The 26,440-nt window shown below is 39.9% G+C and overlaps 1 protein-coding gene across 2 annotated transcripts in view; it reads right to left on the minus strand.

The window, feature by feature from the left end:
* Window positions 1–3,682: 3,682 nt before the first annotated feature.
* Window positions 3,683–26,440, minus strand: part of ST7 (suppression of tumorigenicity 7) — a 330,306-nt gene continuing 307,548 nt past the window's right edge. Inside the window, exons 13-15 of one of the 2 annotated variants that reach the window (XM_044679522.1) lie at window positions 17,419–17,511; window positions 13,811–13,950; window positions 3,684–4,214 (exon numbers count right to left, since the gene is read on the minus strand). In XM_044679522.1, the coding sequence (XP_044535457.1) occupies window positions 4,119–4,214; window positions 13,811–13,950; window positions 17,419–17,511 (329 nt within the window). In that variant the 3' untranslated portion in view covers window positions 3,684–4,118. Of the gene's footprint in view, window positions 4,215–13,810; window positions 13,951–17,418; window positions 17,512–26,440 lie in introns of both variants that reach the window. The other variant, XM_044679523.1, reaches the window with a different exon arrangement.

Genomic DNA, 26,440 nt, shown 5'->3' on the forward strand with positions numbered 1-26,440 from the left:
CTTTCCTATTAATTGCTAATAAAATTAAAAAATTAATTTCCAGGGGGCTAAGTAATATTTTTTCTGGAAAGGGGGTGGTAGGCCAAAAAGTTTGGGAACCACTGGACTCTGGTCACTTGAACTCAGCAAGGATAGCTTGGTTCTCTCATTAATTCCTTTCTTTGGTTTTAAAGACCCATTTACCCTGTCTGTTCTGTCTTTCCCTGTCTGAAGACCATTCTCCTTAGTTAACAAAACCAACAAAGAAAAAACTGCAGAAGCAAAATAAGAACTCAACAGTTCTATCTTTTTATTGTTGTCCTCCCAAACACTCCGAGCAGTAATCTTGTTTTTGTTTTTTTCTTCCTCTTACCCTCATTATAGGTAAATTGGGTTTGGATTTAATACTTTAAAGAAACTTGGAGATCATTTAATTCAACATTCTTATTATACAGATGAGGTCTAGGCAGAAGAATTGACTTGCCCAAGATTACTCAGCAGGGAAGTGGCAGAGCCAGATCCAAATATAGAACCTCCAGCTCCAAATTCAGTCCTTCATCACTTTTCACGTTATCATTCACTATGAGCTTAAGCTTATTCTGAGGTCAGTATTCCTAGCACGCTGGCATGACCACTGGAGTCAGGACTAGCTGTGATTTCATTGGTATTAGGAATTCTCAGATGAGGACATTCCTCTACAAATACAGGTCAGTACCCTCTTCGAAAGAGGCAGCGGTGGATAAAGGACTATGCCTGGATTTGGAAAAAAAATGAGCTCCAAGCCAGCCTCAGACACCGGCTGTGTGACCCTTGGGCCATTGGAGAAGGAAACAGCAAACCACTCCAGTATCTTTGCTAAGAAAACCCCATTGACTCTATGGTGCATGAAGTCACAAAGAGTCATATGTGGCTGAACCACAAATTTTCTCTGAAACTTATTCATCTTAGTGGCCTTTATCATTGAGAGGTTAAGTGATTTTCCCAAGATGTGTCAAGACTTCCTGGTTTTGAGGTCAGCTCTTCTGATCCCTTAAGTCCCACTGCTATTACCCACCCTTGTTTACATCTACATTTTGTCTTCTAGAATCTGAATTGATCAATTAATTTCTGGCATCTTTAGCATAATTATTTGTAGTTACATTATAAGAATTTTGCTCGAGATCATCCCATCCTTCTTGAGCCAACATCCTCATTTATTCATATATTTCATGAACTTAGTGCTCTATAAATGTCAATTTTTATCACTAATAAAATTAATTATTTCACCAGTTTTTTTTTAAAAATCATGCCATACGAGGACTGACTGAAGGATTCATATATTTCACGAACTTAGTGCTCTACGAATGTCAATTTTTATCAGTAATAAAATTATTTCACTAATTTAAAAAAATCATGGGTAAAAATGAATACTATGGAAATAGGTATCAAGTGATGACATTTGTACAACCCAGTGGACTTGCTTATTGGCTCTGGATAGGGGGGCGGAGAGAAAAGGAGAGGAAAGGAAAATGAATCATGTAAACATGAAAACATTTTAAAAATAAAATTAAAGTTAAAAAATAAAATAAAATACCCTTTAAAAAATCATGCCAGGGGCAGCTGGGTAGCTCAGTGGATTAAGAGCCAGACCTAGAGACGGGAGGTCCTAGGTTCAAATCCGGCCTCAGACACTTCCCAGCTGTGTGACCCTGGGCAAGTCACTTGACCCCCATTGCCTACCCTTACCACTCTTCCACCTATAAGTCAATACACAGAAGCTAAGGGTTTAAAATTAAAAAAAAAATTAAAAAAAATTATGCCACATGAAGACTGGTTGAAGGATTCATATATTTCATGAACCTAGTGCTCTACAAATGTCTATTTTTATCACTAATAAAATAAATTTTAAAAATCATACAGTATGAGGACTTTTAAAGGAGCCAAGGATATTTATTCTGGAGAAGAGAAGACTTAAGGGAAAGAGAAAGGGGAGAAGATGTGTAATTGTCTTTCAGTAACTAAAGATCTGTTTTGTGAAAGAGAAATTAGACTGATTTTGCTCACCTCTGGAGAATGGAGCTAGGAACAACTGGAGAAAGTTGTAGAATGGGATATTTCAGCCCAAAGCAAGTCATTTTCTCTGCCTTCTTGAGCCAACACCTCTTCTTAAAATCCTTAGTAGCTCTTCACTATTTACTACAAATTAGGTCTCAGTTGTTACGTATGGGATCTAAAGTCCTCTACTGCTTTGTTCCATTCTTCCTGACACCCACTCCCTTGTCCACACTGACCAACTCACTGGATCCCGTATTTTTTTGCCTCCATGACCAGGGCTCCCTCCATCCCCAATACTTTCCTGACCTTCCTCTGAACTCATCTGGCAATTTTTGGGTTTTTCTTTTATCTCACAGTACTTAATCACGCTCTCCAACGTATCGTCGGTGTTTTGCCTACATGTCCTCTTCCTTTCTAGCCTGCAGGTTTTATAAGAGTGAGGAGCCGCTTCCACTTGTATCTCTGAGCTCAGCGGGTTACCTTACACCACGTCTCCCACTCAGGAGATCCTCACTCCTACGGATGGATGCAATGAGCGGCTTCTCCTCGGTAGAGCTTACCTGTGGAAGTGACTCTATTTCCCTTGGATGCAGGCATGCCCTGGATAACCAGGGGAAATGATGAACAGAAATAAAAAGGAACAGCGTGTGGTACTTTTTCCTGTTTATTTCAACTGATTTCTAGGCAAAAAAATGACTTTTATTAGCAGTAAAATTATGGGGGGGGGGGAAGATATGAAAGAATGACTCAAGAACCACTTTCATTGTCCTAAATATTTAAAAGCAGGTGTCTTCCTCAAGGGATGATGGTTGTAGGTTTTCTTGTCCTTCCACAAAATCAAATCCTTGAGTGGTGCTGTATATCACTTTTGCCTGTTCTATGCTGGGCTTTTTCATGGGTACCCCATTCACTAGAGTGAGTCAATGAACCTTTCCATTGAAATACTCCGACTTCTCCCATCCACATGTCATGAAACATTCATGATCATTTTAAAATTCAATGACTCATTACAAGGATGAGATGTTTAAAAGTATCCATATTGGTAAAATGCCCATGTTCCAAACACAAGCTCTGATGATAGCCCAGTTTAAAAAATAAGTTTATAGATTATCATCAGAGGTCCTGCTTCCATAATTTACCTCTTATGGGATCCTGAGCAAATAATTTGACCTTTCTACACTTCATTTTCATCCCTTGGAAAATGAGGAGGAGGGACAGGGTTGAACTAGTTGATTTTTAAGGTCCTCTTTAGTTGTGAATCTACAATTTTGATTCATTTCCATGTCACAAAGATTTTTCAAATGAATCAGTGGCCCTGAAACAACTAGGTCAGATACCTTCAAAAGCACATTCTCAGAGATGAATTTTACTGCTATTTCCTTCTATCTTTCTGGCATACTTATTGTTCTGTGATGACAGTCCATTTCAAGGTGAGAACATGCCTACATTTTAAATAAGTCAGGGGTTCTTAATCCTTGGTTTAAAGAAGTCACTTTGATCACTGTATTTCAATATATTTTAGTTTCTTTTGTAATCTTATGCTATTAATAAAAACATTATTTGGAGAAGAGGTTGATTAGCTTTAGCAGACTGCCAAAAGAGCTTTGACACAAAAAACTTAAGTGTTCCTGATTTAATGGGTCCGTTTTGGAGGCCAGAGATTGTGATGGGTTCTAATTTCCATCAGCAATGATGCTGTGTGCAGAATTTGAAGCTACAAGGGCTGTTTTTCCTCGGAGGCACCAAAGTTCTTCAAGGAGACCAAAGGCTAGGAGACATTTGAAGACTTAGTAAGAAACAACTGGTTGCTGCAATACACAAAAGTTTATTTTTGAGTTTTTTTTATCTTTTCTGAAGGCAAAATATAATAGAACTGAACATCAATGAATTTTGTACAACAAAAACTTTTTTTTAATATGAGAACAGACAATCCATGAAGAATTTTTTTTTTTTTAAGTCTTAGAACGGCTTCCCTTTTAAAAAAAAAATCATGCTTTCTCGCGGTCAACAAGGAGTCGGCATGGAAGATATCATGGCAGTCGGGTCGATGCTGGGGATTGGGGGGAGAGAGGGTGGGGGGAGGCAGGGGTGGGAGGGTGTTTCCCTTAGATCCTTGTCAGCTGGTGCCACAGACTGGATGGCAGGATACTTTCTACTTTCTCCATGACGAAATTTAAAGGGGCAAACAAAGTGCTGAGGAACTGCAAAGAAACCAGAGAGACATGAGAGTCAGAAGATAAAACCTCATCCAAGAGCGATGACACACATCAGTACCCTGCACTGTCCACCTTCGCATCGGAGGCGGCCTCCCAAGAGAAGCACAATTTCTTATTTACGCATTTGGGGAACGTAAATCCTACGGTGGACAGCCTGGAAGAAGGAACCACAGCGGCTGGGTGGTCAAGAGAGGCTTTCCCCGCCACACGGCTACTCAGACTCAGAGCCGTGCTTGGAACCCAGGAATTCTAGGCTCCAGCCGCTCCAAGCACGATGGCGCACGGCCTCCCGAGGCGCAGAGCCGGGATGCAGACCTGGGGCCTCCGACCCCGAATCCGACACAAATGCGGGCGACAGAACCCCGTTCCCGCCCTTGGGCTCGGATGCAGGCGTGGGCCGCGTCTGCAAAAGGCCCCTCCGACCTGCGGCCCTTCTACCGTATCTCGCAGCCATGCGTTGGCCATCACGTTCCAATACCGGGCCTCCAAAGAGATAACAAGGCGTCAGGAGGCCCGGAGGTCCTTCTACCACTTCCTCCTCTGCGTGCCCCTGGATAAGTCATTTCCTGGGCCGCACGCTCTCTGTCTGTTCTCTATGGCTCCCTCCAGCTCTCCCTGGCATTATAACAACGAAAAGGACTTGGAAATTGTGACAGTGAGTCTAGCTAGAGGACCTTCAGCTCCTCATTTCCTCATTGACAGCATTAAGAGGCTGGCAGCAGACAAGCCAATAGAAATGGGTTCTTTCAGCTCTGGCTTGACTTGAGAAATCACACATCAACATCACTACTATCTTGTCCTTTTTATATCTATTTATCTATCAATGCCTGTCTGTCTGTCTGTCTGTCTGTCTGTCTGTCTGTCTGTCTGTCTGTGTCTGTCTGNCTGTCTGTCTGTCTGTCTGTCTGTCTGTCTGTCTGTCTGTCTGTCTGTCTGTCTGTGTCTGTCTGTCTGTCTGTTTCTATGTCTGTGTCTGTCTGTCTGTCTCTGTATTTCTCTGTCTGTCTGTCTCTATGTCTGTGTCTGACTGTCTCTAGGTCTGTGTCTGTGTCTGTCTGTCTGTTTCTATGTCTGTGTCTGTCTGTCTCTAGGTCTGTGTCTGTGTCTGTCTGTCTATGTCTGTGTCTGTCTGTCTGTCTCTGTGTCTGTGTCTGTCTGTTTCTATGTCTGTCTGTCTCTATGTCTGTCTGTCTGTCTCTGTCTATGTGACCGTCCGTCTCAGAATCAACACTGCGCATGCTCCCAAGGCAGAAGAGTGACAAGGGCCAGGCAATGGGAGTTTGCGTGTCGCACAGCTGGGGAGTATCGGAGGCCCCGCTGGAAGCCGGGCTCTCAGGCCACCGAGCCACCGAGCTGCCCGCTTTGTACTCCTATTTTTATTTCCTTTTTCATACATTTCCTAGTTTCACTGCCGCTTGCTGCTGGCCGGTCGGGTCCTTTCCGGTTCTAACCTTACAATCTTCTTGTCTCTCTGGTCTGACATCCCTGAGTGTTGACTGAAAAATGGAAAAGGAGGCAGTACACCTGTTATGGGGGAGTGAATTGATTTGAAGTCCTTCCCAGAAATGCTACAAGTGATGTGCAGCCTTAAGGGCTTCTGTAAGGTGTATAAAGCGCTCTGCAGGCATCCCTTCAATGGCTCCCATCACAAGTCTGTGAGACGAGGTAGGACATCTAAGAGAAGAAGGTGCCGCAGCTCAGACCGCGCCTCGGGCTTTCTGCCTCGGCTCCCTTGGCCGTCCCTGTGTAAGTGGGCTCTGGGCCTTCATGCGTGTGGCTAGCTCCTCCACAGACCCAGAGGGCAACCCTCCCATGACTTTATGTGACCACGTAGGAGAGCTGGCCTGGCCCCAGGAGGGTTACGAGAGCTAACCAACTGCTAACGAGTCTCCCTAACCAGAGGGAGGCTATTCTCCAGATGGCGGGCGCGGCGTCTCCCGTTAGACTAGTGGCCAAAACCTTTCTCCTTCTCGGCGGGGCAGCACACAGTGACTGATGCTCCAGGGCAGAACCCTTTAAGAAGCCCGAGTCACGTTTCTCTAAGGAGGCTCCGGAGAACGGTCCCAACCAGCATCTACTAAACTCAACGTCCTTTAAAATAATAAAAAAAAAGAAATTCTTTGTCCCTTTCTTTTCATAAAACCAAGAATTTCTGTCGAAGTGAGAGAATAAGTGTATATTCTATTTTCCACCAGATTCCGCCAACTCCCTTTTGACTGGCCAGCACCTGCCAGAAAATGAGACCTAAGCAAGGCCGCAGAAGCCTGTCAGAGCGACCGGCCCAGCCTCCCAGGCGCCGTGGCCTCTACCTCCTTGTTTTCATCCACAAGGAGCAGACTGCAGGACAGCCGTGAAAGAAAACACTGGGTTGCCTCGGCAGGTCTCTCTAGCCATCTCTATTCAGTTCCACAATCTGGAGGGTTGAACAGAAAAGCTTAGTAGATGAATAGAGATTTCGGATAACTTCGTGCCATTACTCTCTGCTGAAATTCAGCTCAATAAACATTGAAGCATCTGCTCTGTGCAAGGTTCCACATTATGGCGTACCAAGACAAACCCGCTGACACTGGCTGAACCGCAGCTTGTGCTCCTTGACTTTGTGTTTAGTAACTTGGATTCATAAGTGCTGTCGGGTCTGCTTGATCCCTAAAATTCTGAGGTGCTGCTTTATGGGTCATTTTAAGAGAAGTCTTTTTGGTCTATGGTCTAAGGCAGGGATGGACAAACTTTCTAAAGGGGGCCAAAGGAAAGGAAATGCTCATCTGTCCGTCTGTTTTAAGGCAACGCTGTTTCGTTGTATTGTATCCTACTCATTGTATTCGTCAGATTAGGAATAATGTTGCAAGCTGGATGGAACATTTCAGGGGGCCACATCTGGCCTGAAGGCTGGCTATAGTTTGCCCATCACTGGTCTAAGGATACTGGGTGTAGGGGCAGTCAAGTCATAGGAGTCACGGCGTCTCCTGAGGGACAGTCCTTCTAATGCCATAAATACATGGATAAATTTGGAAAAAATTATCAGTGACTTCCATAAAACTCCATGTTTGCTTACTAGGCTGAACACCATGTTATATGAGAACTGGGGACATTTAGTTGAGAGAAAATATGGGGTGGAAATGATGTCTTTTGGTATCTAAAGGGTAGTCACCTGGAAACACAAAAGGTTGCCTGTGGCATATGACTAATGACTAAATTGTGAAAAGTGTTAGAAAAAGTGTTAATGGCAAGGCATTTAATCACTACATTAAGGAAATTTAAGGTGGCAAAGGGAGGTAGACTGGACATTTCGCCAGAGGGAGATGAAGAATCTGAGTGTTATATTGGTTTTTAATGAAATATGAAGAGGCTCAGAGGAACAGGTCTCCAATAATTATCTTGAAGCCTAAGATAAATGATGAACTGATAGGAGAGAATCTGGCTGCCTTGCAAGAGTTCAATTCACTAAGACCGGATGAACAACATCCCAGAATATTAAAAACAACTGGAAAATACGGTTGTTACATTGCTACTGATGGTCTTTCAAAGCTCAAAGGGAACAAAAATGTGATATCTTGATTTTTTTTTAAGGTGAAAGAATGGAGTCTACACACTATTGCCAAATTTTTTTGCCTTAGATTCATACAAAACCAAAATATTGCAGATATCATTTATGAATATTTAGTAAAAAAATAAGCAAGGGTTATTAAAAGTCAGAATGGCTTCATCAAGAATCACCAGCCAGACTCACTTAGTTCTTTTTTCCTCTAACTGGGTTATTGGACTGGTAAATCAGAGGAACATTTTAGGCATAATTTTACCTAGATTTTAGTGAAGTACTTGGAAAAAACTTCATATGCTATCCTTGGGGACAAGATGAAAAATTGACAACACAAATAGGTAGATTTGAAACTGGTTGGATGATGACACAAAGAATAGACAATAGGTTGGTGACAGTTTGGAAGATCCAAATGCCCCAGAGATTTGATTTGTCCTTGGTCCTATGATGTTTAACATTTTTAGAATGATAGAGATGAAGACACAGATGGCAAGCCTTCTGAATTTAAAGATGGCACAAAGCCGAGAAGGGATAGATAAAATGATAGACAACAGGATCCCCAAAAGATAAGCAATCAAAACATAATGGAGCAAATGCAAAGTTGTACGTAGTTATCTATTTATTATACAACATTCAAACAAATTATAGGGTTTAAAAGTAATGGAATATTGTATTATAAAAATGATTATAATTCTGAGAAATTTGGGTACGCTAGTATGTACTAATGCAGAGCAAACCAAGTTGAAAAACAATAACTCAGATAATGTCCAGAATTATATAAATTAAAAAAAATAAGGCTTTGGAACTTTGATGAATGATGACTTCATACAACTGACTTGAAGTGTGGAATTAAGCACACATTTTCAAACTTGGTCAACATCTTGATTTCTTTGGGCACACTCTAAAGTTCTCCACTTAAATCAGAAAAATAAACACCCAAATTTAGGATGGAGGAGGCATATATAAGTGAGATCATGTGAAAAAGATGCAGGATAAAAAATAAAAATAAAATAGAAAACCTAGGATTTTTAGTGGATTGTAAATCCAAGATAATTCCATTCTAGACTATTCTAAGATTTGTAGTGTCCAGAAGAATGGAGTTGATATTCCCATTCTGTGAGGGCCTACTCAGATAAAATAAGGAATATTGTGTTCTGTTCTCAGTACCTCATTTTAGGAATGGCATTGTCAAACTCTAGTGCTTTCTTAGTTGGGCAACCAACTAACCAACAGGATGATAAACTGACCAAAGAACATGCTTTTTGTTGAAGATCTGATGAAACTGGGAATGGTTGAGATCAGAGAAGACTTGGGGGAGACAGGAGAGACATCTTCAAAGATAGCTTGGCATGTAGAAGGAGGGTTGTACTTGTTCTGCTTGGCCCTTTGCCCTAGAGGGCAGAAAATTAGGATAATGGGTAAATGTTTCAGAGGCACAGAGAGTGGTTTGATGGAAGAATAAGCTTTCCAGTGATGTAAAGTTACTCCAGAATAGAATGAACTGTTTTGGGAAATAGTGATTTATTTTCCCAGTGGAGCTTTTTAAGCAAAACCTGCTTGCACCCTCATTAGAGATGTTAAAGTGAGAGTTGGATTAGATGATCTCTAAAGATCTTTCTTCTTCTGAAATTCTCTGTATTAGGTAGATGCCCTTAGCAAGATTGACAGAAGGATACAGAAAAGAATGACACAGGATGAGAAGTCAGTTGAAATCTGTACTAGTGGAGTAAATACCCACCATGATGAAATAATCATGGACCTACTGAAATACTGAAGTCATGTGAAAGATATTAGATTTTTTTTCTGTTTTGGTCTAAAAGTAGACTCAGGAACAATAAATGGGAGTTTCAGAGAAGTGGGCTTCAGCTCATCGTTAAGGAAAAAGCTTAACTAGAACTGTTCAAAAGTAGAATGGGAAATAGTGGATTCCCCATCATGAGTGATTTTCAAATGGAGAATGGATATTGTTCATTGGATTCTTTTTCAGATCTAGGTTTGATGAAATAATCTCTGAGGTTCTTTCTAACTCTGTAGTACAGTGATCACAAGAAGAGGCTGAACACAGCTTGGCTCAGAAATTTCAATAAGCAAGGTTTGGATGAATGATCTTCTATTTATGAGGCTGTCTTACCAAAAGGATGTCCACCCAGAGGCTTATTGAGAATGACTAAATTTTCAACTCAGGATTCTAATGAACTGCTAGGCCAGTGAGCTTCAATGAAAAGTATGACAATATTTACATTCACCAAAATATGGTTCAGGGAACCATAAATGAGATGGCAGAAAGATGGAATTAAAAAATTTCTCAGGAAGAAATAATTTTCCTCATCCCTGAAAGGATGAACCAACAAACCATATGATGTAGAGTCTAGAGAGCATCATACAGTCCAAATTCTGCATTTTACCAACAAGGAAAGGTAGGATTACATAGAGATCAGAGAAGTCATTTACCCAAAGTCAGGCTACAAGAGGAGCGAGTCATTAATCTGTGGGGAAAAGAGTCCAATCCAGATTCTCTGACTCCAAATGCCACTCTATTACACTATATCTGCACATATTTTCATGTCTTACAATCAACCAGTGTTTCTGGATCCAACCAACTAACCAAGGGAAAAAACAAAACAAACCAGCTTCATTTATAGTCTTGGAAAGAAAAGTGACCCATAAAGTGCAGCCTGAATGAAACACAACGGAATCCCCTTGGCCTGGGTGACAGCTCGTCTCTCTCCACCTGCCACATTTTTGTTCAGATGGCAGAGACAGATTTGTCCAATCTCAAACTGAAACTCACAACAATTAAATCAGTGTTTCCTGGTGAGAAAGAGCAACTGAAATAATACAATTTTTTTTTTAAAAAAAACGGAAGAGTGACCCTTCAATCACCTGGTCTCATTTCCCTGAAATTCCATTATCTCCCATAAGGTGCTGGCGCGCAATGTGCATCATTCCCATTTGAAACACCCTCCCTTATCTGAATCAGTTCCAGGTGCCCTACGGCCATCCAACAATGGGCATTTCTGTGTAATCAATACCTGACTTCAAAGGGGCTCTGGCCTATAAGTGAGGACGAGAGGAGGTGGTGCTCGGTCTGCGGACAGAGAACAGAAGCAGCAGAGACAGGACACTTGAAAGCCGAGAGGGTCAGCCTGCTGACCTTCCCACATTCTGGGTGAGCCTGGGCCTGGAATGAGAACTTATTTAGATGAGGACCCTTATCTAAGTCACCAAGGCAGACCACCTCCTCCCCACCCACCCTTTCCCCCCTCCCCCAACCCCTGTTTTTATAAGGCTAAACTCCTTTCCTTAGACACTTTCACAAGAATCCCTCCTCGTTAGGTTTTTCTGATGTCAAAGGACCAAAATGTTTGTGGACAGAAAAAACACATCAACCACCGGACGTTTCTGAAGTTCAACGCGACTCGGGGGGTAGAGGCAGTTGTTCAATCTGGTTTGCACTTAGAAAATGACAGGATCCCCAGGGTGTTATCTATGTTAAAACTGAGAAAATCATTTCCACAAGCTGAAAATGCTTGCAAACAGCCCACAGGGCATCCGTGATAACCCATGGGGAGTGTCTGGGGAGCCAAATGGGGTGACAGGGATGATGGATGTGAAGAAGACCCTGGGGGGTGGGGGGGGGCCCAAAGGGAGATTGTGCTTGTCTCATCCAGGCCATCCATCTTCAGATTCCACGAAGTCCCTTCTTATATTTTGGAATCTGTTCAACCTTAATGACAGGCTTAAGAGGAATGTGACCCTCTCAATTTAGTGTGAGGACTAAAAGAAAACAACAACAAACAACGACCATCATTTCCAATCCTACGTAGTGGAGCAAACTATGACCCATGCATGAAATGTCAGCACAGAACCCTAAAGTCAAATCAACCCAATTTGATTCGATTCAATTCATTTATTAAGCATCTACTATGCACAAGGCATTACTAGGCTAGGGACTGAGGATACAATGATGAAATAAGACACAGTTCCTGCCATCAAAGAGCTTACAATCTAACTTATTGTTCATAAAATTGAGCATTTCATTTATCTAGACATAAAATCAAGGCTTCAGAAAGTTGGAAAAAAAAGAGAGATGTAGTTGATAGGAAGTCTACCATGGATAGAGGGCTCCAAGACCCTGGAGGGAGAGCTGGGGGTTCGAGAGAGTCGTCCTCTTGGCAAGCACGCTATTGTATTTCCAGCTTTACCTCCTGCCTCCCCCACTTCTGACCCTCCAACAGAACAGACACACCAGGAGAATCTGAGGAACAGGCTGATTTGTAGCATAAGCAGGCATTTACAATGGGGCTGGCTGGTCCTCCAGTTGCAACTCCCCCAATCAAAGTCTTTGTGAACATATTATCTTACTTAAACAGGACCAATTCAAAGATAAACTTTTTCTGAATGAGTCTTTTGGTCTGTGGAAGAATTGGGGGTAGATGGGAGGGTTTGGGTACAAAAAGAAGGTGAGAAGGCTGGATTTGGACTCCAAGGTCCTGGGGAGGAATCTCCCTTTATGTCCTTGGGCAAGTCTTTTAACTTGTCTGGGTCTCAGTTTCATCAACTGTGAAATGAGTGTCAGCCAGTCCTTTTTGGTCCTGGACCTCATAATTAAGGATGATGCTCTACAGAGTGGCTTAGGTATCCTGATTTTAACTTTTACTAAATTGGGTTTTAATCTAAGTGACTTGTTAGGTAGGGAGAGGCTAGCCTGAAAATTGAAGGAAGTATTGATAGGGAATTGGACATAAATAAACAAGTGTGTTTAGAGGAGTGTGAAGAGTTTATAAACCATGTTGTGTGAGAAAAGGTGGAAGGTTTTGGGGACACTTTTGTTTAGAGAAGAGAAGGGAATGATGGCTGTCTTCAAATATCTAAAGAATTGTCATGTGAAAGAGAAATGACTTGTGTGTTACTTCAACAGGTGGTAGTAGGATCAATGGTTGGAAATAGCAGGGAAATAGATTTTGACTTAATAGAAGTAAATACTTTACAGGCATTAGAGCTGTCCAACAACAGATGAGGCAGCCTTGAAAAGGACTGAGTTCTCTTCCTGAAAATGGTCATGCTGAGGCTTGAATGACCATATGCTAGAGATAGAAAAGGAATTCTTATATGGGTGAAGGGGTAGTACTAAATGATCTCTAGGGTCTATTCCATGGGAGCAGGGATATTTGATTTTTATAAGAACCGACAAAATTGCATCCAAAATGAACTATATCACCTCTACATTCCTCCCCGCTCCCCATTCACGTTGTTAACCTGGCTGATTTAAAAAATCAGCCTTTCATTAAAGTTAGAAATCCTCCTACCCCTTCCCCAACTTTTTTTTTAACCCTGTCTATCTTGAAATTTAAAGGGAGAGCCAGAGAAACCCAAACCCTCTAGTAATGGGTTTCCTTATTACTTCTCTCGTTTTGATAATTATCTGTGTGCAAGTCTGCACACTGCTCCTTCCAACCCATGTCATCTAAGATGATCAGATGATCTAATGAAAAGTATTTGCTATAAAGACAGACACAGATGTGCTTCCGTGCTGTCACTAGAGATCGCCAAAGTCACTTAGTGACTTCCTGGCAATGCCTTTCCCCCTTGGACAGCCCTACCAGCTTAATCAGAGTCTGGGTCGCATGTGAGCCCATGAGTGGATGGTACAACTCTGCACTTCCCTTCAATTCATTTCCTCAAACGAGCCAAGGATTTATAGCTTTTTATTTTTAATTTGTCTTCATTAGATTAACTTCAAAAATACAGATTCCATTTACTGAATGGGAGAAGCTACAATATCCTAAGCTTAGAAATGTCATATAATTCAAATGAGATAAACAAAATGGAATTATCAATTGCAGATTCCCTAAACTTTTGCACAAGTGACATTCAACACTTAGATTTCTCTGCTACTAAGGAAAATCCAGACGCTCAACAGTCGGCAGTGGCTAGTTCAGGGCCATCTCCATTTCTAAAATGCAGGGTCTTGCTGGCTTCCCCTCTGGGTCACTTTGGCTTTGCTCTCGCTTTCCCTGAGGGCTCCATACTGAAGAGTACTCACAGCTTTTGCGAAGACCCCCATAAGCTCTGGGAACTGATGGGTCAGGAGGGCCAGCATGGCTGTGAAGGAACATAATCCAGCAGTGAAGAGAATAAAGAAAGGAAGCTCCTTCTTTGGGTAAACTGATACTTCATGGAAAGCTGCAGAGAAGGCAGGAATGGAACAGTTAGTGTTGACTTGAAATGATCTGGAGAGGACTTCTAACACATGGGCAAGTAGTTGTGGCCTGGTGGAAGGGTACCATTTTGGAGGCCAAGCACTTGAATTCATTCAACTTTCTACCAGTGTAACCTTGGGCAAAGTCCTTCAACTTTAGGCCTTAATGTCTTTATCTATAAAGGAGAAGGTAATAGGCTTCTGAGATCTTTCTGGTTCTGAAGCTATGAGCCATGTTCCAATACTCTGATGCCCAATTCTGTTAGAAATAAAAATGGTGGGGGCAGCTGGATGGCTCAGTGGATTGAGAGCCAGGCCTAGAGACAGGAGGTCCTAAGTTCAAATCTGGCCTCAGACACTTCCTAGCTGTGTGACCCTGAGCAAGTCACTTAACCCCCATTGCCTAGCCCTGTAACAAATAAAATTAATATAGAAGGATATATATAAAAGATATTAGGGATTAAAAAATTAAAAAAAAAAGAAATAAAAATGGTGAAGGCCTTGAGCAAATAAACCTACAACCAGCCCTTGCTCTAGACCCACCTGTCCATTCCCATCAGGTTTTTAAATTCCTTTCCATTCCAGATAATCCTGTCTGGTCATTATCTCCTTTTAATATCATATCTCTATGCTTGGCAAGACTGGATTTAGGTGATGAGTGTTTGCCCTCACCACTGGGGTTCCTCCAGCTCTATGTGGGTGACATGGAGAAACAGGGGCATGGGCTAATTCTTTGTGGGAATCAAAATTCCTTATTTAAAACATCTTGATCCCTCCCTCCCTGCTTTGTGAAGACTGCTCCATCCTTAACTTTAGTAAGTATTAAGTGCCTGCTATATACAAAATACTATGTTAAATGTTGGGAATAGAAAGTTTAAAATAAAATCATTCCTGATCTCAGGAGCATATATTCTACAGGGGAAGGGGGTGTAGACGACCTGTACATAAATACATTTTGATGTGAAGAAGCAAACAATAGTAACCACTAGAAGGATAAGGAAGGGCTATTTTTATATAGAAATGCTCATTTTATTTAGTATTAGGTTTAGATATTTTTTAAGGAATGCTGGATTCATGGGGCAGCTAGGTGGCTCAGTAGATTGAGAACCTAGAGGGTCCAGGATTCAAATATGGCTTCAGATATTTCCTAGCAGTGTGATCCCGGGCAAGTCACTTAACACCATTTGCCTAGCCCTTACTGCTTTTCTGCTTTGGAACCCAGACTTCCTATTGATTCTAAGATGGAAGATAAGGGCTGGGCTTGTGTGATGAGTGCTGAACCTAGTGGGCTGACAGAAGAAAATGCTGCTGTTTTCTATGACAAATGTTCCTTCTCACCACTCAAAAAAATCTAGCTGCTGGTGCCCCTGGAGGATCTCTCTCAGATATGAAGCTTCACACCTATGGGCAAAACAATGTACTAGTTTTACATATGGAATGTTTTCTGAGGATTCCTCAGTAATCATTTTAGTGGCAATCAGCTGAAATCCACAGGCAGCCCATATAGCCACAATTTCTTTGGAAGCATCCCAGCCAGCATCTAGAAGAACAGTTGCCTGGCTCATAGTTACAAGGATATGCCAAAAGCCATGACTGTGAGCCAAGGAGAAGATACCAGTCCCGAGAAGCGAGTTCCATGCTATGATGCCCATGGGTCCTGCTTTTTTCTTTCCAAGGTGACTAAAAGAGGGTAGGATGAAGACAACTACCCTCGGGGTCAATAAGAAAGTTTTACCACAATGTCACTGGCCAAAGAAATTAAAGAGGTGAAGATCTTTTCCTCAACAGCCAGTGAAGAATTAAGTTCTTCATACAGACTAGAGTGAAATGGAGGTCCAATTCATAAATTATACTTCTTTCTTCTGGGATAAATGTATTGAATTTTTAATAGGCAACATCATGATCTTTACGTTTAAAATAAAATCTACCACTCCTCTTTCTCAAAAAAAATTTTTTTTCAGAAGGGGAGATTCAAATCATCTTACTCACTTCTACAATGTGGGCAAGACTTTCTTTTGAAGTTTATAAATTATTATCCTTTTAGAAGTTCCTTTCAGAAACTTTAGTCTTGGTTGGACTTGCTCATAATTCAACAAAAAGGCAAAAGGAAGAGTTAATTGAGACATTAATGGACTCTCTTCTTGGAACTTTTCTGAAAAATTGCTCATCTCACTACCCTCAAGCTCGAGGAAGAGGAGAATGTTAGGCTGAAAGTCTGGGCCATTATGTGCATTCTTAGGTATTGATTCTAAAGTTCTAATATAATCCTAAATGCCATTTTATAGAAAAATAGAAAGCAAACATTTACCAATTTCTCTTTAAAAGAATAAGGAATTTCATATTAGGCCTGACTAGTAAGGACATGAGTAAGAAACCTCCTTCTACTTCAATGTATGATGACAGCAAACAGTTCTACACCTAAAGCCCACAACTTGGTGATTTATTACTGGTTCAATAACATTTGCATCTGAAAATCCACTATGTATTCTTCTATTATTCTTTAGAACAAAGTATCTTGTGCATTATCTCTATGAGATATTGCTATGATTGGGGTGATTAAAAAGGGGTGGGGGAGAGAAAACTTAGCCAAGGTTCAAAGCTTATTATCTGAGAGAGAAAAAATGTCCTCACGCAGACCACATAAAAAGCCTGGAAGTGATACTTGTACACAGTTTACCCAAAACTGATTTGATAACAATTATTTAGTCCAAATTGTCAAAACAATGTTGTAATACACTAAATTCATAAATAATACTTTCCACATGTGGTATGGGTCACTAGTTTGTTTGCCTATAAAGTCCTTGAGGGCATTATCTGTCTTATTTGTATTTCTCTACAGTGCTGCAGTTGTAAAGGTTCTCAATAAATGTTAAATCAATTAGTCAATCAATTTTGATGCCCATGGGAAATCCCTTCAACCAAAAGAATTGCATCACCCCCAAAAAGCTTACCCTATTTCCATCTTCCTCTCTGGCAACCATGTCATTTAGACCCCTCTCTCCCCTCCATTACTCATCCATATCCATAACTCTCCCCTTGAGTCAGTGCTTTCTCTTCAAATTAAAAGTCTCAAAAAATGCCATTATCCATGAAGGAATAGGCTTTTTAACCCACTGCTATTTCCCTTTCATTTCCCTTCTGATCTTCCCAGACCAGAGGCACTTCACACATCCTGGGCACCCAATAAGTGGTAAATGTTTCTGCTTGAATTTATATTTTCCTCTGACTTTATCCTCTGAAGAATTTGGAAACATTTGGCGAAACCTCTCATCCACTTCAGCAAACTCATGCAGTCACCTAACCCATCTGAAAAGAACTGAGGGACAAGAGTAGGCATGGCTAAGGGAAAGACATACCCAATTTTTCTCCTATATCCCACCCTTGCCTGCCTGGGTGCAAAAGCAATGCCACTTAGAACCATGAGCTCGCTCTAGAATTCCGTTCAGACTTACATGGAAGCAGCTCCCTGTCTGCCGTTTCTGTACAGATGGGATAGGGGTAAAAAAGGTGCCCTTTTTCCAAGGGATAAGGGATCATCCTAAAAGCTGAAAAGAAACAAAATCACTCGTTAGAGGCTCAGCATTCACTTCCCTGCTTCACAGTTTCCAGAAAGGCTTTGGGGCACTTTTAGATGTTGGAGAACTCTTGAAAACCATGTTGGACCTACGTGAACTCTGATCCCAAGAGCAGAGAAGTGGGCAATGATGTATTATGATCTATTACTCACGCATTCATCTCACAGTTCATGTTGTGGGTGTATCTCACACACTGGGGGGAGGGGGAGGGGAAACCATCAATAATAACGACCCAGACCCATCATCTGTGAAATATTCCAAAAATGTTATGAGCGCTGACCCAAGAATTCAATGGGTAGTAAAGCGCTATGAGAACATAAATCTGAACTGATTCCTTTGGAACACGTTACAAATGTAAAAATATGAAAGGCATTTTAACATAGCTTTTTCTAAATGTGTCCAAGTGGAATAAATTTTCAACCAGGATGGATTTAAAGGAGGGAAAAAAACCTAAAAAATGTAGGATGGGGGGCATTTTTTGAGCTTATGAAACTTTTAAATCTTCAAAATCATGTGAAAAATAATGGACCTAGAGAGAGAGAGATTGATTATCTGCATTTTGATGATGTCAGGCCACCTGAATTATGCTTTTGTGGCTTATGATAACATTAGACCCTGAGACTGAATTATAGCTTTCCAATCAATCCATCCTTTCCCATTATCATGGATGTTATTCTCACTGTTGCAATGTCATCAACATGTTAGTCTCACTGTTCCTATGAACAGCATTCACTGAGGTGATTTTTCCTCCACAGATGTCTTTTAGCTACAGTACAACACAATAGGGTGAATAGCACACATAGTTTTGTCTTATGGCTTCTTATGTCAATCACCCATGCTCTTATTCACTTAATTGTAATGGGAAATGAAAATATATCATCGATAAAATAAACTTTTTTTTTTAACCCAAGACACAGGCTGTGCATTCTGCCTACCAACAATCCTCCCGTCTACCTCTCTCTCTTTCTTGTATGGGGCAGTGGGGAAGGAGCACCCCGTAGGAAATATTATTTTCCGTTTCAAAGACTCCATCTAAAGTAATCGCAGTTCCATCCTAAGCTATGTAATTACCTAAGCCATCTCCAAATGCTGTCAATGGTCCTATTTATCTTTTGCATACTTCTTTCCAGGACTAAGAAATGTAGAATGTTCTCCCTCACAAGAAATGACAAGGTTCCATTGTAGCCAGCCTCAGTGCACATATGGTATTTATTCTGGTGTCTGAATATTATTTAAAAGTAAAAACATTATGTATGTGATTCCAGCATTTGGAATGCAGTCAAATCTACACCACAGTGGTATCACTCTGAGGTTATAGCCCATTGCCACAGAGAATATAAATCACTATAAACTCAGGATTAGAACAGAGCCAGTTTGCTGAGGTAAAAATGTTATCAATTTTCTTCTAGTAACAGAAACCTCTTAAACAGAGATTAAAACATTAAAAACACTTCAGGTCTCAGTGTTTCTTATGTGAAAAGCTCACCCTACTCCAATCAGGCTTTTTTTTATTTTTAATTTCACACAAGCAAAGATGCCTTATGCTGGAATATATAGGAAAGAGGGCTCTCTGTGCAGGTTGCTGGCACAAAGGCAGCTGGAGCCAAGCTTCCTAAAGGAGACTGGCCCTTCCTGGTGGGACAGAGGGGAAGACAAAGGTAAGGGCTGGGAGAGAGACCCGACTTTTAGTATTCTTTTTCAGGCTACACTAAAATCTCTTCCAGGAAGCAATGACTTGAAGTATAAACTACAATACGACTGAGTTTTAAAACAATTTTGCATCAGTGATGAATGCTGAGATAGGATCCAAAAAATACGGGGAAAAACCTACGTAGACAATGTGCATGAAATCCAGGTTCTGTATGTGCATTTGAAAAAAATAATAATGTTGCTATAATTAAGCCCTTATTCGCACTCCGATGAAGTAAACCACCTGCATTCAAAGTGGTTATAAATGTGAATTTAAATTTCATTTATAGTTGAAACCGGATTTCTACCCAGGGAGCCATTTTAAAAAGGAAGTACAGAAGGGCAAGGCTTTGAGAGCGTTAAACCTTAAAAATCCAGGGGTTTGTTGATGTCTTTTCTGTTTCTATGCCAAATGTGTTTTTTTTTTTGAAGGGGGGGGGTATTTGGCATAAATATTGAACTTGTGTATCAAGTTAGTCTTTTTCTTGTTCTAAACTGTTTTGGTTGGGGGGGGGTGCTGTCAGGGAGGAGTAGGGAAGAGGTCGCTAACTTTTGTAATATACAACCATGTATTCAAAGTGTGTATGTTTATATGTATGGACAGATTTTTCCATGACACTAAATGCTTTTGTGGAGCTCTTATAGCCTCTTGTCAGTTGTCATCTGCTTTAAGTCCATTAAATAACATTAAGACTTTTGGCTTCACTAAACAAAAACAAATACAAAAACATTTTTTGAACTGGAATTCTATCCCTTATCCGCCCTGCTGTGCTTAGGTTTAAAAATGTGTGAGATAAGTCCTGGAGATCTCTGAGACAGCTGGATAATAGGTACTGTGTGCACTAATTTAACTCTCTATTTCCTAGTTCCTTTTCGTTTCAGATAGGGTTCTCTTTCATGTTACACAGGGAGTGTCCTTTCCCAATCAGCTCCCAGCCAAATTTCTAATCATCCTACAAGCCCTGGAACATGCCAATTTGGGGATAGAAATAACTTTGTAATTGTTATACAAAGAAAAAAAGTCATTTGTGCAATGCCTTTTTGGCCATTAGTGTGACAGTCCATGCCCTGGTGATGGAGCTCTGAGCACCCACACCGAGCTTCTCCTCTGTTCTTCCATATGGAGGCTACCCCTGAGGGCTCATAATCAGGCAGTTGGGATATATTATCTGTCAAGTTTCTCTCCTAATTACCCCTGGCAATGGAATTACTCTGTGAGGAGGGAACGAGAGTCATTCTCATTTTTCATGGCTGGAGGCCAAACCTATCCTGCCTCCCCTCTCTCTGGGTTCTCTAGGTGTCAAGGTCGCCCATGGTGGCAACCCGCCTCCTTGTGGGATCTGTGCTTGCCACTCCCCAGAGAACAGCTGGGGATGCACAGCCGCACCCCCAGAGATCTGCTTGTACCCAGCTATTCTCACAAGCAATGGAAACCTAAAAACCAAAGGATTTTGGGCCTCCTCTGCAAAATGGTGTGTTAGATTCAATGGAGCTCCCTATCTCCACGCTGCCATCACAACTCTTAATCCAATCAGTGATTGGGATGGTGAAAGGGCCTCTTCCATCCTGTATGGGACAGGAGTAAGTATTATAAGTAGTTGGGACTTTTTCAGGTTGGATACAAGTGACCCCACTCTTTAGAATTTATCATTTGGATACATCCATGATAGCGCTTGCATAGCAACTGTAAGAAAATCAATTTATGAAGAACCAAGAGTGGTAAGATGGATAGAGTGCCAGGCCTGGCGTCAAGTCCAAATCTGGCCTCAGACATGTACTAGCTGTGTGACCTGGGGCAAGCCACTTTACCATGTTTGCCTCAGTTTCCTCAGCTATAAAATGTTAGAGAAGGAAATGGCAAACCAGTCCAGTATCCTTGCCAAGAAAACCCCAAATGGGGTCATGAAGAGTCAGCCGCAATTGAAATTTACTGAGCAACAATTTTATGGGTTTGTTTGTTTGTTTGTTTGTTTGTTTTTTGTCAACTGGCATTTATTAAGCCAGTTCTGGAGATACAAAGAAAGGTAAAAAATAGTCCTAGATCTCAGAGTTTACAGTGTAATGGAGGAGAAAACACAAAAACAATTATATACAAACAAGCTAATGACAGGAGAAACTGGAATTTAGATTGGGGGGGGGGGCTGAGAAAGGCTTCTTACAGGAGCGGGGAATCTATTCCTCATTGTGCTTGTTATGATCTACATGTCATCTGTGTGACAGGTACTGCATGGGGCAGCATGCAAAAATGAAAAGAGATTTAACTTTACATTTTGCAACTGAAGTTTAGGCTTTTAAAATATTTCTGTAAAGATTGACACCAATGCATCTTAACAAAAGCTAATTTTTCAAATAATTTGACCATGACAGCACCAGGATTTATAAAAAGCTTATTCTTTGAAAGAGTTATCCTGGGGAAGCTAGGTGGCACAAATCTGGCTTTGGACACTTTCTAGCTGAATGTGACCCTGAACAAGTCACAACCTCAATTTCCAAGCCCTTTACTGCTCTTTTGCCTTAAAACTGATATTTAGATGAATACTGAAAAATTGCATTGACATATAATCTAGAAAAAATTTAATTAAGAAGAACTGATGTATCAATTCTAAGATAGAAGGTATGGGTTTAAAAAAATAATCTGTCTGGTCCTAACTGGATTTATTTCAGTCAGTATGAATGGATAATGAATAATAGAAAAAATGGACTCTTTATAATTAAGTTTATACTGTATGCAGTGGCTGTCCCTTGGTATAAGGAGGTCATCAGCAATAAATTAGATTACGTGTTTTTGCCAAAGGCACAAAATCAGAGTATAGACTTATTTTTATAAGCTTTTAATGTTTCACTTTTAGCCATCAGTTGGAGTCAACAACCCTAGGGTTTTATCTGTCACTGAGGGTGTCATTTGCCATCAAATTTAGAGACAGAACCAATGCAAATCAAAATCTTATGCTATGTATCAAAACTGACTCATTTTTTCCATTCAAAGGAAAATTAACATCATGTCCTTTCCTGGTGTCTTCTCCCTCCCATTAAACCTCAAGCAAAAACCTCAAGAATGACATATTTAATAAGGCCTCAAATTTTTCCAAAAGGAAAGTAGGACTATGTCCCACTTGATCAAATGAAAAAAAAAAAAACAGAACCAAAGAATGGCTACGTGAATTGATCCAAGGTCAAAATAGCCTTTGGAAATGAGGAACTAGGGACCAGATCTGCAAAATCCAAATTCAGTTTTCTGGCCACCAGGACGTACTGCCATTAAATAAATAAATGGAGTAACTCCAATTAAAATAAAGCCTGAGTAAATGAAGTATTAGAGAGAGAATGTTCCATCAGCATCAGAACCTGGTAAATTGGATGGAGAAGGGAGCACATTGAAAATAGGGCTTCCTAATGTATAAGGCTGCTTTAAATGGAAGCCACTACAAATGGGATTTCTCATTTATGTATATACTTTATAGACCCCATAGTCTGGTCACATTTGCAATGGTGTGTTTGTGAAGATAACCAGAGCCTAGAATGTTTAAAATGAGTATAATTCAGATAAGGTGGCAGCTGCTTAATGAACTAAGTTACATTGTAAAAACACAGCATACAATTTTTTATAAATAAAACATTTCTTTCTTTAGTGATTATTCAGACTTTGAGGAACATATTGTGTAATTTCAGTGGCTAGGCAGTGATGAATCAAACATTTCTGGAAACCTCTGAAATGTTGATATATTTGTGGTGGAGAACTGAGATTTAAAAGGAAAAAAAAACCCAGCTACTTTAAACCCAGGCAATTTCAATTATGCATCTGCTGGGCTTTGAAATTTTATAAAAAATGGAACTTGATTTTCCATCCTGACTAATGGGAAATGATTTGATTCCATAGAATCAGAGTTAACCTAATAAAATTTATTTAGATGGAAAAGCAAAACCAAAAAACCCAACCAAAACTTGTGACTAGAATCTGAAATCCCCCTTTGGACAATAAGTATTTGACCAAAACAATGACTATTAAGCAGGAATTTGGGGAAATTTGATGTGTTTAAAAAAAATCCCCTCCCATCCCTCCTTCCAAATAAGTCCTTGCTCCGTATTGCCACCCTCAAAATAAATGCAGCAAAAGGACACAGCTTCTAAGTGGCAGTGAAATGACTTCAGTTAAAAACTAGGGTTTTTGCCTTGAAAGCAAGAGATGTCAAAATACACCACCAAGTGGTTTATTGCATGAACTGCAGCTTCCTTCAGCTTCCCCCAAATGAATCACCAGCTGTGTGCAACTAGTGTCCCATCAAGGAAGGTCCTAGCATAGGACTGACGACTCTTAGCATAATGGAACTCCTGGAGAGAAATGACAGAGAACTACACAGGTACTTTTGTCAATCTCAGGAGCAACCCAGAATCTCACAGCTTCTAGGAAGGCACATGGAAGAGACTAGTTCCACTGCATTTTCCTCATGATTGGAGGGACTCTGGCTAGGAGCTAGACAAGAATCAGGGACAGAAGACCAAAGATGGTAACTCACAATGTTGTTATCAGATTGTCTGGTAGATGGACAAGTAAAAGTTTGAAAAATGACTGCGGATCTCTCTTTAGTTCTTTTGAGAAAATTCAGTGCCTCATTCATCTATTCAACAAACATTTAAGTATCGACTATTATGCTAGCTATTACTGAAAATACAAAAGTAAATTGGGCATGGTGATGGCCCAAAGGGAGCTTGCAATAGAAGTTCAATCATTTTACACAGAATAATTTTTAAAATATTTTTTCTAGCATTTATCTAATGCTTTAGGTACAACGTCTCATTTGATTCACATATTGATGAAATAAGTAGCACAACCATTAATATCACCATTTTACAAATAAAGAACCTGGATTTGAGAGATGAAAATGGCCTGTTACAATTTATAAGGCTAATAAGCATCAATTTATAAAACTAATAATGAAGCCAAAATTTGAATGCAGGCTTTCCTACACCAAAGCCAATGTTTATCCTAAGAGATATAATCTCTGAAATGTCAAACAATGGTGTAGAAGCTTTGTCATTTTGAGATCTGAATTCTGCAAATGAAGGTTTCACATAGTCTTCCTCTTTGTGCTATATTAACTCTGGGAGATCATAAGATCACATTTAGCTTCTGAGATTTTTAACTTGAGATGCTGCAATTTGTTTTAAAGTGTTTGTTATTGTTAACTATCACTATAACTAGCTTCCTTTATTATCCTACTTATTTTAATTGATGTATTTAAAAATGAATCTAAGGAGTCTATAACCTTTACCAGTTTGCCAAAGGAGTACAAAACAACTTAGTATTTATGCCAAATGACATGCTCTAATGGTTTTTTAATTATAAAGTGTTATATAAACTATGATTTAAAATTTTTCTAAACTAGTGAAAATTTCTCATTTCTTGGTAAAAAATTTTTTCTTTCCTACATTTGGTATCATTGGGTTTCTGGTGTCAGGGCAGAATATGGGAAACTAGGATAAAGTGCATAAGGATTCTCATCATAGGCAGAATTATTCTGCCAAACTGGCTATAAATACTATGTAAAGGGAGGGTGTGCCTATTCCTTCCTCTGACATCAGCCTTAAAACTTGTGTATATTCTAACTTCTCTTAAGTAGCTATTTATAGATCTGTCATTCATAAAATTACCTAATACCTTCTTGAATACATTTTATGCAAGTTTTACCTATTGAAAGTATTGATTTTCAGAAGTTAAGTGAGTAGGTGATTTATTTGTCCTATTTAAGTTGTTTCATTTTCCAAGGGTCTTTTAGATGTTTTGCGATTGGGTGGACAAATGGATGTTCACCTAATCCATTTGTTTATTTTATAGTTCATGATGTGATCTCCTTTTAGCCTTTGCCTTTTCACACACAACAGTCATAATCTTTTCAGTTCTATCCTTTTTATAGATCCTTTCTTGCCAAAAATCTCTCTTTCCAATCATTTCAAGTTGCTCCTCACTAGACTTTCTTTAGCTCCATCATATTTTTTTCTTGAGATACAGTCAGGACTACACATGATATTTCAGAAAAGTATTAGGAAAAAATATATATAATATAAAAAAGAAAAAGAAAATGCTTTAGGGAAGGTAGGTTACCATTTTCTGTCTTGTTTCTGATACCCCTCTTGAAGATCATAGCATTTTATTTGTCTTTTTTACTACCCTTAAGGAACAACCGATAATGGCTCCCAAACCCTGTTTTTCAATCACAAGGGCTATCAGGTGTCAATTACTGTCAATTATTTCTTGGAGATATTGTCTCAATTTGCAGATGTAGCCAGAAAGACCAGCTAATTAGTGGGTATGTTACTGGTACAATGGATAAAGAGTCAGAAGTCAAGATTTGAGTTCGATTATGGCCATCACAAATTTACTAAATACATGATCCTGGGCAAGTTGCTTAACTTCTGTCTGCCTCAATTTCCTGACCTATAAAATGGAGATTAGAACAGCATCTATCTCCCAAGGTTGTTATGAGGATAAATGAGATAATATTTACCCACTTTTAAAATTCACTCGCCACTTTTTTGCCTACCTACAATCAACCAGTCTGAAGGTTTCCTGGAAAGCTATCTATCTGAATATAAAGTCACCATTTTCATCCTTGAATTTCTTCAAAACTTTTAGGGAAATGCTGTAGAGTGGGATTTATTGACATTATTCTTGTCAATTTGACTATGAAAACTGAAAAGCAATCACTATTTTATTTATCTAATAGAAACTTGACCAATTCACATCACTGCTAACCTCCCTGTTGCCCTTCTCAAGGAAAAGAGTTCATTCAGTGTATCAGCCTTATCAATCCCTCAAAGTTCTTTCTGACTATTCAAGGTTTTTTTCCCCTACTTTACTGACAAGGTTTTCTTCATGGGCTTCTTTGTTCTCACTTGTGCTTCCCTTCTTATTTTTGGAAATTCCTTCCCCTGATACTTCTGCAAAATTCTCTTTAACTCTGCAAGTTGGCGACCTTTAAAAAAATTCTTTTCAGGCTTCTTATAGGTTATTGACTTTCACATTTTTATTTTTTAAAAATCCAAACAGAATTTTATTTTTTGAAAATTAAACATCAGTATGATAGACTTCTAGGCATTGTTAGCACCAAGTACAAATGCCTTATTTGTAGTAAACAATTAAAAATGTTTGCTGGATTCCATTCTTGCTTTAGGATGTTGAACTAGTAACTATAATAATAAACTCAGTCACTTG

This window comes from Gracilinanus agilis, chromosome 5 (genome assembly GCF_016433145.1).
Source record: "Gracilinanus agilis isolate LMUSP501 chromosome 5, AgileGrace, whole genome shotgun sequence".
Lineage (NCBI taxonomy): Eukaryota > Metazoa > Chordata > Mammalia > Didelphimorphia > Didelphidae > Gracilinanus > Gracilinanus agilis.